This window comes from Lytechinus variegatus, chromosome 8, assembly GCF_018143015.1.
Source record: "Lytechinus variegatus isolate NC3 chromosome 8, Lvar_3.0, whole genome shotgun sequence".
Taxonomy (NCBI): domain Eukaryota; kingdom Metazoa; phylum Echinodermata; class Echinoidea; order Temnopleuroida; family Toxopneustidae; genus Lytechinus; species Lytechinus variegatus.
In genome coordinates this window covers 26,719,017-26,733,884 of record NC_054747.1, presented here as the reverse complement: position 1 = coordinate 26,733,884, position 14,868 = coordinate 26,719,017, and the positions used below count along the sequence as shown (strand labels likewise).

Genomic DNA, 14,868 nt, shown 5'->3' with positions numbered 1-14,868 from the left:
GATTTTGCACACGAAAAGCAGATTTGTAGGGCCTGTAACCCCCCTGTTACACAAAGCTTAGCATTGATCGTAGAGCAGTTTTCTACGTTTGATTCTATTGACTGTAATGCACAATCAATCTTAAAAATCAAGTGTATGATTAAGCGTTAACTTTTGTGTTAGGGGACCCTAATACTAGCGTCCGTGATGATTGCGAAAGGTCCCAAATATCTCTTACCTGTAGGCCTTTGCTTATATGCCGCAAACTGTTAGTTCACTCAAACGACCCAAAATTGATTAAGTGCTTTAGAAATTAAATCCCCGTCCTCACATTCAGTTACAGATGTCAAAATCTAGGTTCACCTCCTTCCAACATGTGTGACTAACAATTGAAGGCGATAAAGACAAGTATTTGATTTGAAAAGCGGAAGTCACACTGCAAATAAATTATTTACCCTTTTAAATGCAACGAAATATTAGTCTTTTGGGTATGCAAACTAAAGGATATTTGAATATTATTAGGTAGGAATTATTACCTGAAGATAATGAGGATAAATTTTCTTTAAATGACAGAATGAAACAAGAACCGTGTTTGGTTTTATTTACCAAGAAAGGAAACAAACTGGTCTGTTGACAACAGGGCACGTTAATGGCTTGTATTATTACTTATCAAGGCCTCTCGTATTGTTTAGAAATGTAGTCACAGTTCTCTAATCCTATTTGGCAGTCATTCTATTCTATGATTAAACAATCATAACCTGGTTTTAAATATTGGTTGGAAGTCAACAAAGAGAGTTGAAGATGTCGTCTCGTTTTCGTCAACGATGATCCATGACTGTGGATGTGGGATAACTGCATTTTCATGTAAAACAAGTCAAGCAAGAATAGAAAGTGATAGGTAAACAGTAAATGGCTACAATGAAATTTGCAACTAGCTAATAATCTATGCAACACTACCCTCACACAGCTGACATATAATATTGACAATAATAATAATGATGATAATAATAACAATTATAATAGTAATATTGATATGATTTAAAATTAACATAGAATTTAATATGTCCGTCATGGCTCGCCCTGGCTGAATATTGATGGATTATGAATTTACGACGAAATTAGTGAAGAAAACAAATAATACGTTCGTTCTTTATCGATGCGTGTCAATAATGTAAAGAAATATCAGTGTTATTCTGAATCAAATAAAAGCTAAATTGCGGGCATTACACAAAAGTAACAAAATATTGCAGATTTGCATTGATTTCTAATTCGCAATGGCTTACTCAGCAATGATTGATACTCACATGAAATGTTCAAGATCATGCTCCCATTCATCGATAGATTTAAGATTAATGTTGGTTGAACTGCCTGACATAGAATATATTTTCCATGGTCAAACCGATTTGGTGTGAAGGTCAGAGTGCTTTCAGCATCATATCGATCAGCGCTGTTGACTGATATCTTCATAGATGAATGACCGGTGACATTCCTTGACCCAATGTACCAATGGATGACTGGAGCTGGGTATCCATTAACAGCTTTGCAGGTTACATTTGTTTCCATACCGTTGTATACAGCTGGTTCGATAGTTATTCTGACATCATCTGGCAAAGCTTGTTCGATATAATAGAAATAATAATAATCGTATTTGTTACACCTGCATAAACGTGGACCTAGCCACGGATGATTTTCTGACGTTACTGGGGGTGCTGTGACAATGCTCAGCATCGCCAGTAACAATAGAATAATCCTCCGTGGACAGGGCCCTGGGTATAAAAAAAATAGCAGGACAAAAGCAAGGAGATTCCATTTGGGGCATCTGCCATAATTCCAGCTCTGACCAACCCTAGTTTCCCAAAAGGTGATTCTGTTGATACGATTCACTATTTCAATTAGAATCAATTCTACAAAAGCAAACCCAGTAACCAAAGATTCTCACATATGTTCAAGATAATGCTTTCATTTACAGAGCGTTTCAATGGCAATGAAGGTTGAAATGCCTGACACAGGAGCCGTTTTCCATGATCCAGGATCGTTTTAGTAACTTGAATCACTGGGGGAAGGAGTGTGTACGTGTGGGGGCAGGAGCTTCACGCACGTTGGTACAGATAATGGTGATTTGTAGCGGTGAGTGTGCTTCAACTCATACATATTATATTAATGCTGGTCACAGTGATAAAGATTTGATAATAAACGACATTCTTCCCCAATTCCATTAAACAACACAAGCAACCAATTCTTGATATATTGACAGAGAGAAGAAAAAAAGAACTCACCATAAACTATTAATTCAACTGTTTTAGTACCAACAAGTTCTTTGTCCATCGATGCATTGCATTGGATTGACATTCCGTGGGTCTTCGTGTCTGGGTGTATCATGATGGTACTTTCAGTGTCAAACAGAGAGTTATCAAAAGAACTGGAATTGTTTACATGTTTGCTCTTATTCAAAACAATTTTCCTACCTCCAACGACAGTCCATGATAGTTCAGTCGCTGGTAAAGATGCTATGGTCTTACAAGTGATGGACGTCGGTGAATCTTCTTGGACGTATATGACCGCTGGCTGCGATGCGTATTTTTGTTCATCCTTGGTTTGGAAAAGTAGCATGCGAGATGGAACAACTTGAACAACAAAGGGATTGGAGAGGCGGGTACCGATTAAAAATTGTTTTGATAGAGTTTAAAATGACTTCACACATTCCAGAAGATCCGCTCACAAATATGGATCCAAGTGGATATAATGATCCATAGATTTTGTGGTCATCTTGCAGACGAATAGGCAGACACTTATCTCAAAAGTAATCTACAGTGATAACAGATCATCACTTTTTAATTTAGTTTTAATAAGTGGGCTTCACCTCTGGTGGCTTTCTATCAGTGGCTATGTATTGTATGTAGCGCGAGTCATCTTGGCTTTTGCCTGTTGGCTGTATTAAATGGTGACTCTGATTATAAGATAAACCTGGCTGTCTGTACTGCTTTATAGTGCTTCATTTTTTTGCAAAAGTATTAATTACACTCGTATTCAGATCGGAATGCATTAATCTAGACCTTAGAAACAGGGAGGGAGGAGATAGAGGCAATAAGAGATACCCACAGATAATAAGATAATGAATGTCATTTTCACTTTGACCGTACTATTATATGTTGGTACAAATAACTATGCAAATATTATGCAATATAAGTATTTTTATTCCTTACGACCAGATTTTAGGAGTATTTGTGTCTACACAGCGATGTGATAAACACAACAAGCAGTCACACAAACAATAGTGATGTAACAAATACATAAGCGCAGTTCTACAAAATGATACATTATTTTATATTCCGATACCTACCTCGAACAGTTAGATGAACCGAGCATTGAAGGTTATCTCTAATTTCTGGATGTGATGCAAAGCAATCGAGGATCTTTCCGTCATCGTTCTGGGAAGGCGTAAGAGTAACAATCTTCCGAGAATTGTAGAAGTCATCCTGTACCACAACAGACTGCTCTTGAAGAACAGCAGTAACATCACCCGGTATTCGCCACCTAATAGGAGGCCTTGCCCAATACGCTCCACATATGATGTCATATGCCTGTCCGGCTATTACTGTTACGTAAGTGTTGTGGTTACAATAGCTGCTTGATGAAGTATGTGAGATGTGAATCCTGTACGGCTGAGCTGGTAAAGGGGGACATTATATTTAGAATAAATGTTAGGCCGATTGTCTTCGAACGGATATGCTACCCCTGATATTTACATATCCATAAAGACTTATACGAAGAACGTCATATTCAAAATAACGCAAGCGGTTACCATTAAGGACAGCTGTGTTGCCGAAAAAGATCTTGTACCTAATACCCATTGCAATGCATCCATTCACATCGGCAAAACTCCAAATTCCAAACTGACCGATGGTATATTTTTGTGGTTTTTTTTGGGGGGGGGGTCGGAGTCGCTTTCAAAGGAATTACTTGTAGCATGAGCTCCCTTTTATCAAAATTATTATGGTTATTATGGTAATGATTGGCGCACGACATAATATTATTTGTGGTTTCACTATTTGTTTGCTCTGTTGCACATGCTTTTAGGGTACAGGAATCGCAATTGATTTTTTACGGTGTATCTTTTCACTAGCTAGTGTTCCAATTGGGGATGTATAGTACCGGGATATTCAGCTATCATTGATAGCTAAGAACGCTTATCACACCTGAGCCATAAGAACTTCCTTGGGGGATCTTGGAGGTTGCCTAGCCTATTTGAAGATTGAATATCCATAAGCCCGAAAATAAATACACATTCCATTCATGTATCCATCTAAATTTAAACGAATTCAGATATCAGAATATTCACCCTCCCGCAACAAGAAAAAAAAATCACTTTTAATGGTTCCTGCCACCAGTACCCCAGTCTTATGGTTCACAATATTTCTATTTTACATCCCCTCATCTCTGGAACAATCTACCACAAAGTATAAAACAAGCAGATTCAACATAGAAATTCAAATCCATGTTAAAAACCTACTTTTTCGTTAAATGACCTTTCCCTTCGCATTTGAAGCCCATCAACTGTCTACAGTCTACTGTGAACTATACAATTACTGTTTTTTGCTGAAATTCTCTGTTTCGATTTTTATCTTATCGTCCCGAGGCGTGTTTCGTGATAAGCGCTATACAATAATTGTACATGTAGTTACTATTATTTTTATTAATTCATGTCACGTGATTTCGATTTAAGTCATAAGTTTATCTAAAACTATCATATTGCATTACAATGGATAATTCGTGTATACCTGGAGACAAAGGTATAACTTGCTTGCTCGTTGATCCGAGTACGTTACTCCTATCATAACAGATAACTGTACAGTTGTACTTGCTGTTGTCATCTTTGTCAAGCATCTTTATTGTTAGGTTTCCACTCGAAGAATCGGCTTCCAAGCTGTACTTGAAGTGGTTATTGCTGTGGGGTAGACTACAGCTAGGTACACGGTGCGGTACACATGTATGAGAAGCCACGAGGAAGTTGTCATCCCTGATCCAATTGAGCTCTCGATATCTGGTTTGTGGGGTGAAGATGCACGTCAGGGTGAAAATTTCCCCGATAACTGGAAGAGTGTGGTCAGTTCTGATAGTGACTTCAAATGCATGGTATCCTGCATGGACGAGATTATAAATAAGAACTAGATTTTAATTCTCATGAGGACGAATTAGGTGGTCTGTCATGAAATTTCATTAAGTGTCGGCTAATGCATGAAATAAATCATTAGCCAGTCTTGATCATAGACATAATGGGAGTAAATTTTGACCATTGCTAAATATGATTATTAATGTGAAGATGACAATCGTGAGGTTGTAAATATGTTGGTGATAATGCAATACGGCAATTACGAAATGACGTTTGAAGCACATGAAACGCCTTAAAAACTCCTCAAAAATTTTAGACAATTTTACCAAATTGGCTTTCCAAAACTGCGCGATGAAAGGCGCCTTAATTTTCTAAGCAGCTAATTTCTAATCGACGGTATGATGTTTTTCATGCAAAATCTTTTTTAAAGATTTTGTGCATTTTTTTTTCAAGATTTCAATTAAGTTTCAAACAAGAATTTTTACAATGTCAGTGGGTGTTGATTTCACAGAATACTTGAAAATTCATAGGTGATCCTTTTTGAAAACTAAAATATCCTAAATATATTATATTATTTTCATTCAAAATTTCTGCTCAATTTCAATAATTTTAATGAGAACTTTCACAATCCTACAAGTTCACAGCATTAACTTCAAAACTCATCAGTGATGATTTTGATAAAAGGATTATGTAGATTTTTGGGGATAAAAGTTTGCAAAATGTCTGCAAATTTCTAAAGATTTAGCAAATTTTCCGTCAAGAATTTTCAGTATCCATATTAATTGTGCATTTGCTTGAAATTCTTTCTTGATGATTTTTTTACGAAAAAAGTCAGGTAAAAGATTCAAATACCGGCGAATTCCCTGCAAAATTACGGAAAAATATGTAATTTACCAAATTGCACTATTTTCAATTTCACAGAAGGCAACTGAAAATATGCTTTACCTTAAAACTAGTAAAAATGACCGAATAGTAAAAAAATCTGGGAATTTCCGGAAAATGTCCGGAATGAAATTGTTCAACCCAATAGCGTTTCAATATTGCAGCTTTTACTAAAAAAACAAAACAAATAAATGATGGTTTACAATCTTCAAATTATCCCTTAAAAAGTTCCGGCAAAATAACGGAAAATGTCCTACATAAAAAAACGCAAAGCAAGGGGGCTTGAAACTTTCAGCAAGACTGTACAATTGATTGATAAAACATTTCCACTGAAACATTCTCAAAAATTAGGTCCAGAAAAAATTGGCAACAAATCAAACAAGTCATAAAACATTGATGCTGTGGTCGGAAGTGAAAATTATTCCATGCTCTCTGTGGATAGATTTCTTCACTACATCGCAGCAAAATTTGAGAGAAAACCGACCACTAATAACGAAGATACGGTCAAATATGCATAAACAAGTTTACGTATGTTGCGAAAAAATCTAATTCTCACTTCTTACGTAATTTTGACGTCATCACAAATCTTCAAATGAGATATTGACTATATCCAAGGAGGAGGAAAAATTGGGGGTCAAGCTACAGCGAATTTTAAAGAGGCATATTTTTGCCCATTTATGACTTATTTTGCGAGTTTGCACGCGCGAGTAATGCAAATTTGAATATAATAGGTGATCTGTCATATTCATAACAGACCACCTAAAGAGGAAAAAAAGTCAAGCGAGGTTTGAACCACCGATCCTTGCTTTACCAGTCAGGTGCGTTAACCAGTCGACCACGATGTTTCCGACAACGATAAAAGCAAAAAAGGAAACATATTGTCAATGTAAATTTTTGAAAGTGCAAATTTGGCATGATGACAAACCTCTACAAGTTCTAGTTTTGAGCATAGTACAAGCTTTAAAATGAAACAATGGACATATTGTCTAAAGGGTACATTCTTAGTTAAACATGCTGAAAATTCGGCGAGAACAGACCAATAGTTACGGAAATAGAATCAATTTAAATGAGTGTGGTGACTTTATGAAACAGGAAAAGCTCATTTTTAGTTCCGACGGCATTTTGATGACGTCACGATGTAATTATGGGTCAAATGTGGCATGAAATCATATCTCCTATTCATACTCTATTCGAACATAAAAAAAAATTGGGGGTCAACGGACTACCTGAAGAGCTACAGCAAATTTTATAGAGGCATATTTTTGCCCATTTATGACTTATTTTGCGAATTTGCACGCGCGAGTAATGCAAATTTGAATGGACGCGCCTTCCCGTATTATTGGTCGTAAGATGCTGAATGAGGTATCAAATTAATCAAAAGATAATGGACAATGGACAGACATACAATAAATGATGACTCGAAGATGCATACCGATGGTAGGAGCAAGAATGCGCACGTATACCTGTGCGCACGTAAATTCTTGACATGCTCAAAATGGCCTGAAACGTACCCAAAATTGACCACGGTTGATTTGGAGAATTTTTACACTTTGACGCGCGCGTACGTGCGCGTCATGACCTTTGCATGACCTCTGATGACCTGTCACCTGAACTTGACATGATGCAAATATGGATGATTTTTTTATGATTAGTTGCAATGATATGATCAATCATTTAATTTTACAAAATGGCGCCTAGATGACGTCATCATGATTTGATAACCTTGAAAAGTTTCGTTTCGCATGTTCATAATGATTGCCATACATGACATAAAAATCAAGAAAATTGACATGCCGGATATTGAGATAAAGTGGTCACTAGCTTCGGCAATAAAAATAAAGAAAATTCTGACGAATATAATAGGTGATCTGTCATATTCATGACAGACCACCTAATAATTCGAGGGACTAATATCCAGTGCTGTCCCATATGGTAGACCTAGAATATTCCTCAAATGTAAAGGTGAATAGTTGAGCCAGCATACTCATGAACCAAATGTGGGAATATTGAATTATGAAATGTCAACATTAACATGCTAGCATTAATCGAATGATTTCAAATATGCGCTAGGGGCGAAGAAACGATAACTTCTAACAAGGTTCGTACAGTCTTGACTGAGGAAAAAAATCACAATTGGTAAAATTGGAATGATTTTATCTGTTGTTCACGGCATTACCATTAAGACTATTTGTAAATGGAATATTCAGTGTATTTCAAAGATAAGAAAATATGTGTATACAATTATTTCAACGAATGCACCTTTGTATCATTGAACGAAGTAACAAACAACTACCTTTCAATTGACCTTGCCTGGCTGAAATTAACAAATTGCAGGGAAAGCGTCATCAACGTTAACAACAAGAATAACAACAATCAGAAAAGTTAGTATGAGATATTATGACACCATTTCATTGGCATCAATCTAGCAAACACTAAGTAATATGCTAGACAGGCGATATGTTTTACCCGAACGTCTACACAACAGCTTCGAAAAGAAAAACCGAATCAATATACCCGATTCGATGAAAATGATAGCAAGTGTCCAAATGAACACCAGTGGTGGTATTCTGAAAACGTTCTTATTTTAATTTTGTTCTTATCTACATCACATTCTCAAATTGGTATTCTGAAAACGTTCTTATCTTTTTCTTATCTTTTGTTCTTATCTTTTTCTTATCTTGCTTTCCATCCTACGCTGAGTGCGTAAATTTATAACTTGCGCATAATTTATAATACAAAAGCGCGCTAAAAAAGAAGATAAGTGGTATTCTGAAAACGTTCTTTTCCTTTCTCTTTCTTATCTTTCATGATATTTTGTTAATCTTTTTATTACTTCCTTATTTTTTTTTCTTTCATTCTTTCGTCTTTATATGTCCTTTTCCTTTTCCCCTCTTTTTTCTTTCTTCATCCCTTAATATTATTTTTTTCGCCTTATTTTTTTTTGGGGGGGGATCTTTTTTTTCTTTTCCGTTTATTCGTTTGTTCTTTCTTTCATATTTTTCTTATTTCTGCTTCCTGACACTCTTGTGTCTTATTTACTTACTTTCGTGTGTTTTATTTGCTATTTCGCTCATTCTTTTTTCGTTCGTTCTTTATTCACTCTCTTTCTTTACTTTTTTCTATGTGTCTTTCTTCTATTAATTATTTTTTTTATTCTTTCCATTAATGTTTTTTAGTTTTCTTTTTATTCATTCTTCACTTTTCATTACTTTATATTTTTCCTTTTCCTTTGAATTTACCTTTTTCTTTTTAATCTTTATGTAATATTTATTTTTGCTTTAATTTTCCTGTCATTGTTTTCTCTCTCATCTTTATTTCTTTGTTTCATTTTCCTCTCTTCCTTCACTTTTAAATTTTTTCATTCTTTCGTTTTCTCTTTCTCTTTCTCTCACACTGTCTTTTTTGGGTTTTTCTTTTAAACTTTTTCTTTTTCGTTTCTATATTATTTCATTTGACCCTTTTTAATCTTTTTTTTTAATTTGTCCTTTTACTTTTTCTTTAAAGTGATTGCTAAACATTGGTTTGACTTTTAAAAAATCTGAGCTAGAAGGTCACACTTGTCACCTGTGTCTGTGACATGTTATAAAAATAAAGCCCAGAAAAAAAGCGTTCGAAAATAATTATTTAGTGCTTCAAAAATTGAAATATAAAGTGATCATAAACACCATCTTAATTTCATCCCATACACTTATGTGTACTATTTAGGTGTCTATGACACGCCTATTTACAAAATCGGGGTTTGCTTTGTAGTTTTAGCTTTTCATTCTCAATAATGGTTGTTTTCATGGCTTATTAGTTCTAATACATGCACTTGTACACATGTTTCATCTTGGTTTGAGAATTTTTGAAGTCGGCTGCTCACAAAGTCAAACAATACCTTTAAGTTCCTTTCTTTATTTTTTTCTCCTCACTTTATCATTGATAATCGTTCTATTTCTTTTCCTTATTTTATTAATTTGTCTTTTTTTTATTTTAAAGTTCTTTTTGCTTGCTCACTTTCGTTTAATCTTTATTTCTTTCATTATTTTCTGCTTTCTTCCTTTCATTTTTTTTATTTCTGCTTCACTCTGACACCTTTCTGTAAATTCGTAACTGCTATATTAATTCTTTACTTTCTTTGTGCACGTGTCTCGAAATAATAATCAGTCATTGCGTATGTAATGCCTATTTCGCGCAATGCTTCAGAAACAGTGTACGCTCAGCCGGGCGCCCATGATATTCTCTTGACATAAGGAACGCTTCTATTGGTTAAAATGCCAATATAAAGCGCATTTTGACTGGTAATATCCTAAAAATGGGCGTGTTGAAGATAAGAAGGAGGCAGTCCTTACAGAGAGAAGAACGCGTTAAAAGAAGATTTTCAGAATACCGATTTGCAATGATTTTAGCGTCTTATCTCAATGAGATAAGATAAAAGATAATAACAAAGATAAGAACGTTTTCAAAATACCACCCCAGGTTATGTACGCACCGCGCCACCATCATTCACGAATTCGAGTCTAGTATTTAGCTGAGAATTTACGCCCACCTCTTTTTTTTTATTCACCAACAATGAGAGGATGAGATACTACATGTATATGCTTCATGAAGAAACATCAGTTTATTATTGGTTGGTAATTTATTATGGAAATTAAACTTTATATGCAGCGAGGCTCTGTTAGTATCATAACCCAGGGGGGGGGGGCACTCGACCAAAAAAGTGGTAGGGGTGTGCCGCGGGCGACACAAAAAACGGGGGCCTTGGACCTTGGAGCGGGCTTATTGTAAAAAGGAGGGTCCTCGGAACGGGCTTCGGAACTACAATTTTGTGAAAATGGGGGTCCTTGGAACGGATCGCCAGCGTGTGAGTACGTGCATATGCACCCTATGGAACGGGTATGCATGCATGATGCAGCTAGTGTGGCCTCCGCCGGATGCGCTCGCCCAGAGAGACGATGGTCGGACAGCGCTTGGCGGCCGCATTTTACCAAAATTGCAGCAGATCAATGCGACCGGAACGGCGTAACGAAAAATATTCGAAGCTTTGGAGCAGATTTCTTTCTTCTTTTTTCTCGATAAGAACAAAATGCTATGCCTTGGAGCGGCTTTCTTTGTTTTTTTTTTCTCAATAAGACAAAAATGCTATGCCTTGGAACGGAAACTTGGGTGTAAAAATGGGGGTCCACTCCGCGGCACATACCCACTATGCATTATATACAGATCCCCCCCCCCCCGATCATAATCCAAAAGTCATTTATTTTCAGTGACTGGTCGTGTGCCAATACGCCCAAATCAAAAGGGGCACAATTTCGTTTTAGCCATTGCATATGTGAATTTGAACAAAGGGAACACGTATGAGCACAACAGAAGAAAAGAACGATAAAGGAAATATGTAAAATATCATTCCTGGGGTGTTTAGTGATAGCAAAGAGATTCTCAAGGTAATCAAAAATTTTCATGACAACCTATAGATATGTGAGTGCAACTATGTCTGTGAAACAAGGGAATAACAGAGTATATTGATATTATTACTTTTGATAAAGAACTGCCCAAACAACGAGAATAATAATAAAAAAAACGTTTTGGTGAGGAAACTTTTTTTAATAATATCATCAAACTATTACACACGCAAATAAAATAAAATAAGTCACTGTATTGTGGTGGGTTTCCATTCCTATTGACTCGCTACCTTGTTTACAGCTTAGGGGTATGACAATGCCCTTTATGTTTCCAATATTATTTATAACAAAATAATGCAAACAGAAAATCAGAAAAAAATGACAGATGTCTGCTCTATGTGCACTCAGTTCTGGTAGACAGTCGTGCTCAAAATTTAGTGAACCCCAACACAAAATATACACCCTAATGCCGAGTGTTGAATGTAGATAATAGGACTACAATGTTCGGTGAGCCCAGAAAAACAAACTTTATTGAATTTATTTTATCACCCGATTTCCTAATTGAATAGGTAAAACGTGGCAGAACTTTCAATATGTTCATTTTATGAAGGGTTTACCAATTTTTGAGCACCACTGTGTGCATATGTATTATTTATATATGCTTTGAAATTAATGCAACGAGAAAACATAACGTGAGGCAGCATTAATAAATGTTCCCAAAAGCTACCCTCTCTTTCGAAATTGGTGAGCCCGAACTAATGTCTCCGCTGGAAATCGATCCCGGGGCCCCAGCTAAGAACGGCACGGCACCGGTGCCTATAACTTTTAGGTCATAGACATGGTTTACTGGCTATTGCGAACCTGATCAAATTAACGGACAACCAGATTAAACTTATAATATATATTCAAAGTATTGGCATGTGATAATAAGAAAGAAAAATGAAGGATGAATCGAGTGCATGCCAAATACAAAGTCTTAAAAGTATTTGGAAGATGTTTATTTGAAGGGCTTGCTTCCAAAAGGCTCTTAATCCAGTTTTGACCAACGTTTTTTTTTAATATAACTATATGTATCTAAGTCATGAAAATTAAATGCACCATATTAAAATTGAAACAAAAATGAAAAGATTGGTAAAAAATTGATTGCAAACTTGTATTTTTATTCCAAAAGGAGCTAATTCGAAAACTGTTTTATTCCAAACGGAGCTAAATCCACTACCGAAAGTGTTATTTTATGCAGTAATCAGCATTAAAGATCAGTTAAAGATATATTTTGATAATTGGTAAAATTGAATACAATCAAGTTTAAATATCGGTAGTAGAAAGCAAATCATTTTTAAAATGTGACAGGCAGCATATCAAACCATTCCAACGGCTCACATAATCTATCACCCTTAAAATTTTCATCATCTTAATTCGTTACGACTAACTTACTTCCATAATGAAAAATAGACTTACTACTTGTTGAGATGATTGCACCTAGGGTTAAAACAAGAATTGCTTGAATCGAGATGACCATAGTCGTCCAGATATTACAAATATGGAAATACCACGAAGTCCCACAAAAGGCTTACATTTTACACTGTTGACAATTGTCAATGCACGCAGACTATCAGTGCATGATCTAATAAGACATACGTTTTGAAAAGCAACCAAAGGCACGACTTATTCGATACACTGACTCAGTTTCACATACTTCAAACATCCATCACTATGACAGGTATGGGCCTAGTGTGATCATGTTGATATTTTTTTTAATCTATTTGTTTTGAAAAGTGGGCGCTCTTCCTGCAGAAATGTGATTAACGTAATGGTGGAGAAATAGTATAACATAATGAATCGTTTTGATGTAATAGAAAATTTCGTGTAATATTGAACTGTTTTTGTTATGTTCAATAATGAATTAAAACTGGAAAATGCATTTTTATTTTTACATAAAGGTATACGTGTACTTATAACAGTATACTTATAGCAGTAATTTGAAAAATGGGAATCAAAATTCATACCCCTAAGTTTATTTCACGCTATGGCACGTTTTCAATGATTTTCTTTTAGCCAATTTTGGAAAACTAGATATCGGATCGCCATATCTGTTATGATTGATGACTCATTGAGTCATCCACAGATATGGCGTTCCCCATGGTTTTCGGGGGGGGGGGGGCACTAATTGTAACATATGTTTATTTTTTATATGCAGGAAAAGCTTCAAATTTTATTCAGTTCAAAATGAATCATAGCAAATTCAACTATTTTACATTGTGGAGGGGTCATTGAAAACCGCATACATTCGTATTTCCGAAGTTTCGTTATTCCGAAGGTTCGGTTATTCCGAAGGTTCGTAATTCCGAAGGTTCGTTAATCCGAAAACGAAATGAGGTTCGTAATTCCGAAGGTTCGTTAGTCCGAAAACGAAATGAGGTTTGTAATTCCGAAGGTTCGTTAATCCGAAAACGAAATGAGGTTCTTAATTCAGAAGGTTCGTTAATCCGTAAACGAAATGAGGTTCGTAATTCCGAAGGTTCGTTAGTCCTAAAAAACGAAATAAGGTTTGTTAATCCGAAAATTAAATGAGGTTCGTATTTCCGAAAATGAAATTAGTTCATTTTGGTAACAAGAACGGTGTTGTTCTTGCAAGATAACAGGATATTATGCAATGATAAAATAACGAACGATGATACATGTGTGTGTTGTGGCCAAAGCATGTATTGATTTAAGAATAGGCGCCCGGATCAAGCATACGCTTAATTTCGATTTTTCTCTGAGCAAATGCTGCCCAAGCAAATGGTTTAAGGATGCAGGGGATTAAGTGTGTTGGTCGGGTGCGAGTAACCTCCAGATAGTATGATTTGTATTGGACAGGATGTCATTTTTTATAAGAGCTTCTGCTGGTAATAAACGTAAAAATAATACTAATGATAAACATAATAATCCCAAACGATGATCATGATAAAAATAGTGATAACGAATATGAATGTTAATAACATTTTATTGATCGTTACGCCTCGTGTTAACAATGTTAATCTGTTTTTCATGATTACAAAAATGCTCGGAATGTGAACTTTTTATGTGGGGCGTTGTGGCCCTGTGGATAAGTCTTCTGACTATTAAACAGACGGTTGAAGGTTCCCATCCCAGCCATTGTGCATTTTCCTTTAACAAGAAATTTTTTCAAACTGTGCTGCACTAAACCCGGGTGAGGTGAATGGGTATCCGGTGTGAAGAAATTAATTAAATGCCTTCCTTTGGGCATCTAGGCAGCCCAGCTAAAGCCGTGGTAATGATAACAGTTTTCAGAATTGAAGTGGCTGACCTTTGTAAATAATACCATTATTACTATTATTATAATCATTGTTATTATTTCTATCATGTCTTATTAGGCCTACATGAAATTTCCAAACTTTGAGCTCGTGACTCGCTCACAATATCTCACAATGATGCCCTTTTAACAGTAATTAGGTCCAGAATTAACCAAAAAGGGAGTTTTATAACTTCAGATGTTAAAAACTTAAATATATATCT

General features: G+C 35.6%; 1 protein-coding gene across 1 annotated transcript; it reads right to left on the bottom strand.

Annotated features, from left to right (window-relative positions):
• Positions 1–666: 666 nt before the first annotated feature.
• Positions 667–2,592, bottom strand: LOC121419915 (synaptogenesis protein syg-2-like). The gene is made up of 3 exons (XM_041614405.1): positions 2,256–2,592; positions 1,284–1,592; positions 667–831 (listed from the first exon to the last, which is right to left on the bottom strand). Exons 1-3 carry the CDS (start codon positions 2,587–2,589, stop codon positions 731–733), a joined length of 744 nt encoding a protein of 247 aa, XP_041470339.1. The 5' UTR covers positions 2,590–2,592; the 3' UTR covers positions 667–730.
• Between the last annotated feature and the right edge of the window lie 12,276 nt (positions 2,593–14,868).

Coding starts and splice junctions, on each gene's coding strand:
- LOC121419915 (XM_041614405.1), bottom strand. CDS start 2,589: ATGCTACTTTTCCAAACCAAGGATGAACAAAAATACGCATCGCAGCCA. Junction 1,593..2,255: donor AGTTGAATTAATAGTTTATG/GTGAGTTCTTTT, acceptor ATATCGAACAAG/CTTTGCCAGATGATGTCAGA. Junction 832..1,283: donor CATGATCTTGAACATTTCAT/GTGAGTATCAAT, acceptor ATGAAAATGCAG/TTATCCCACATCCACAGTCA.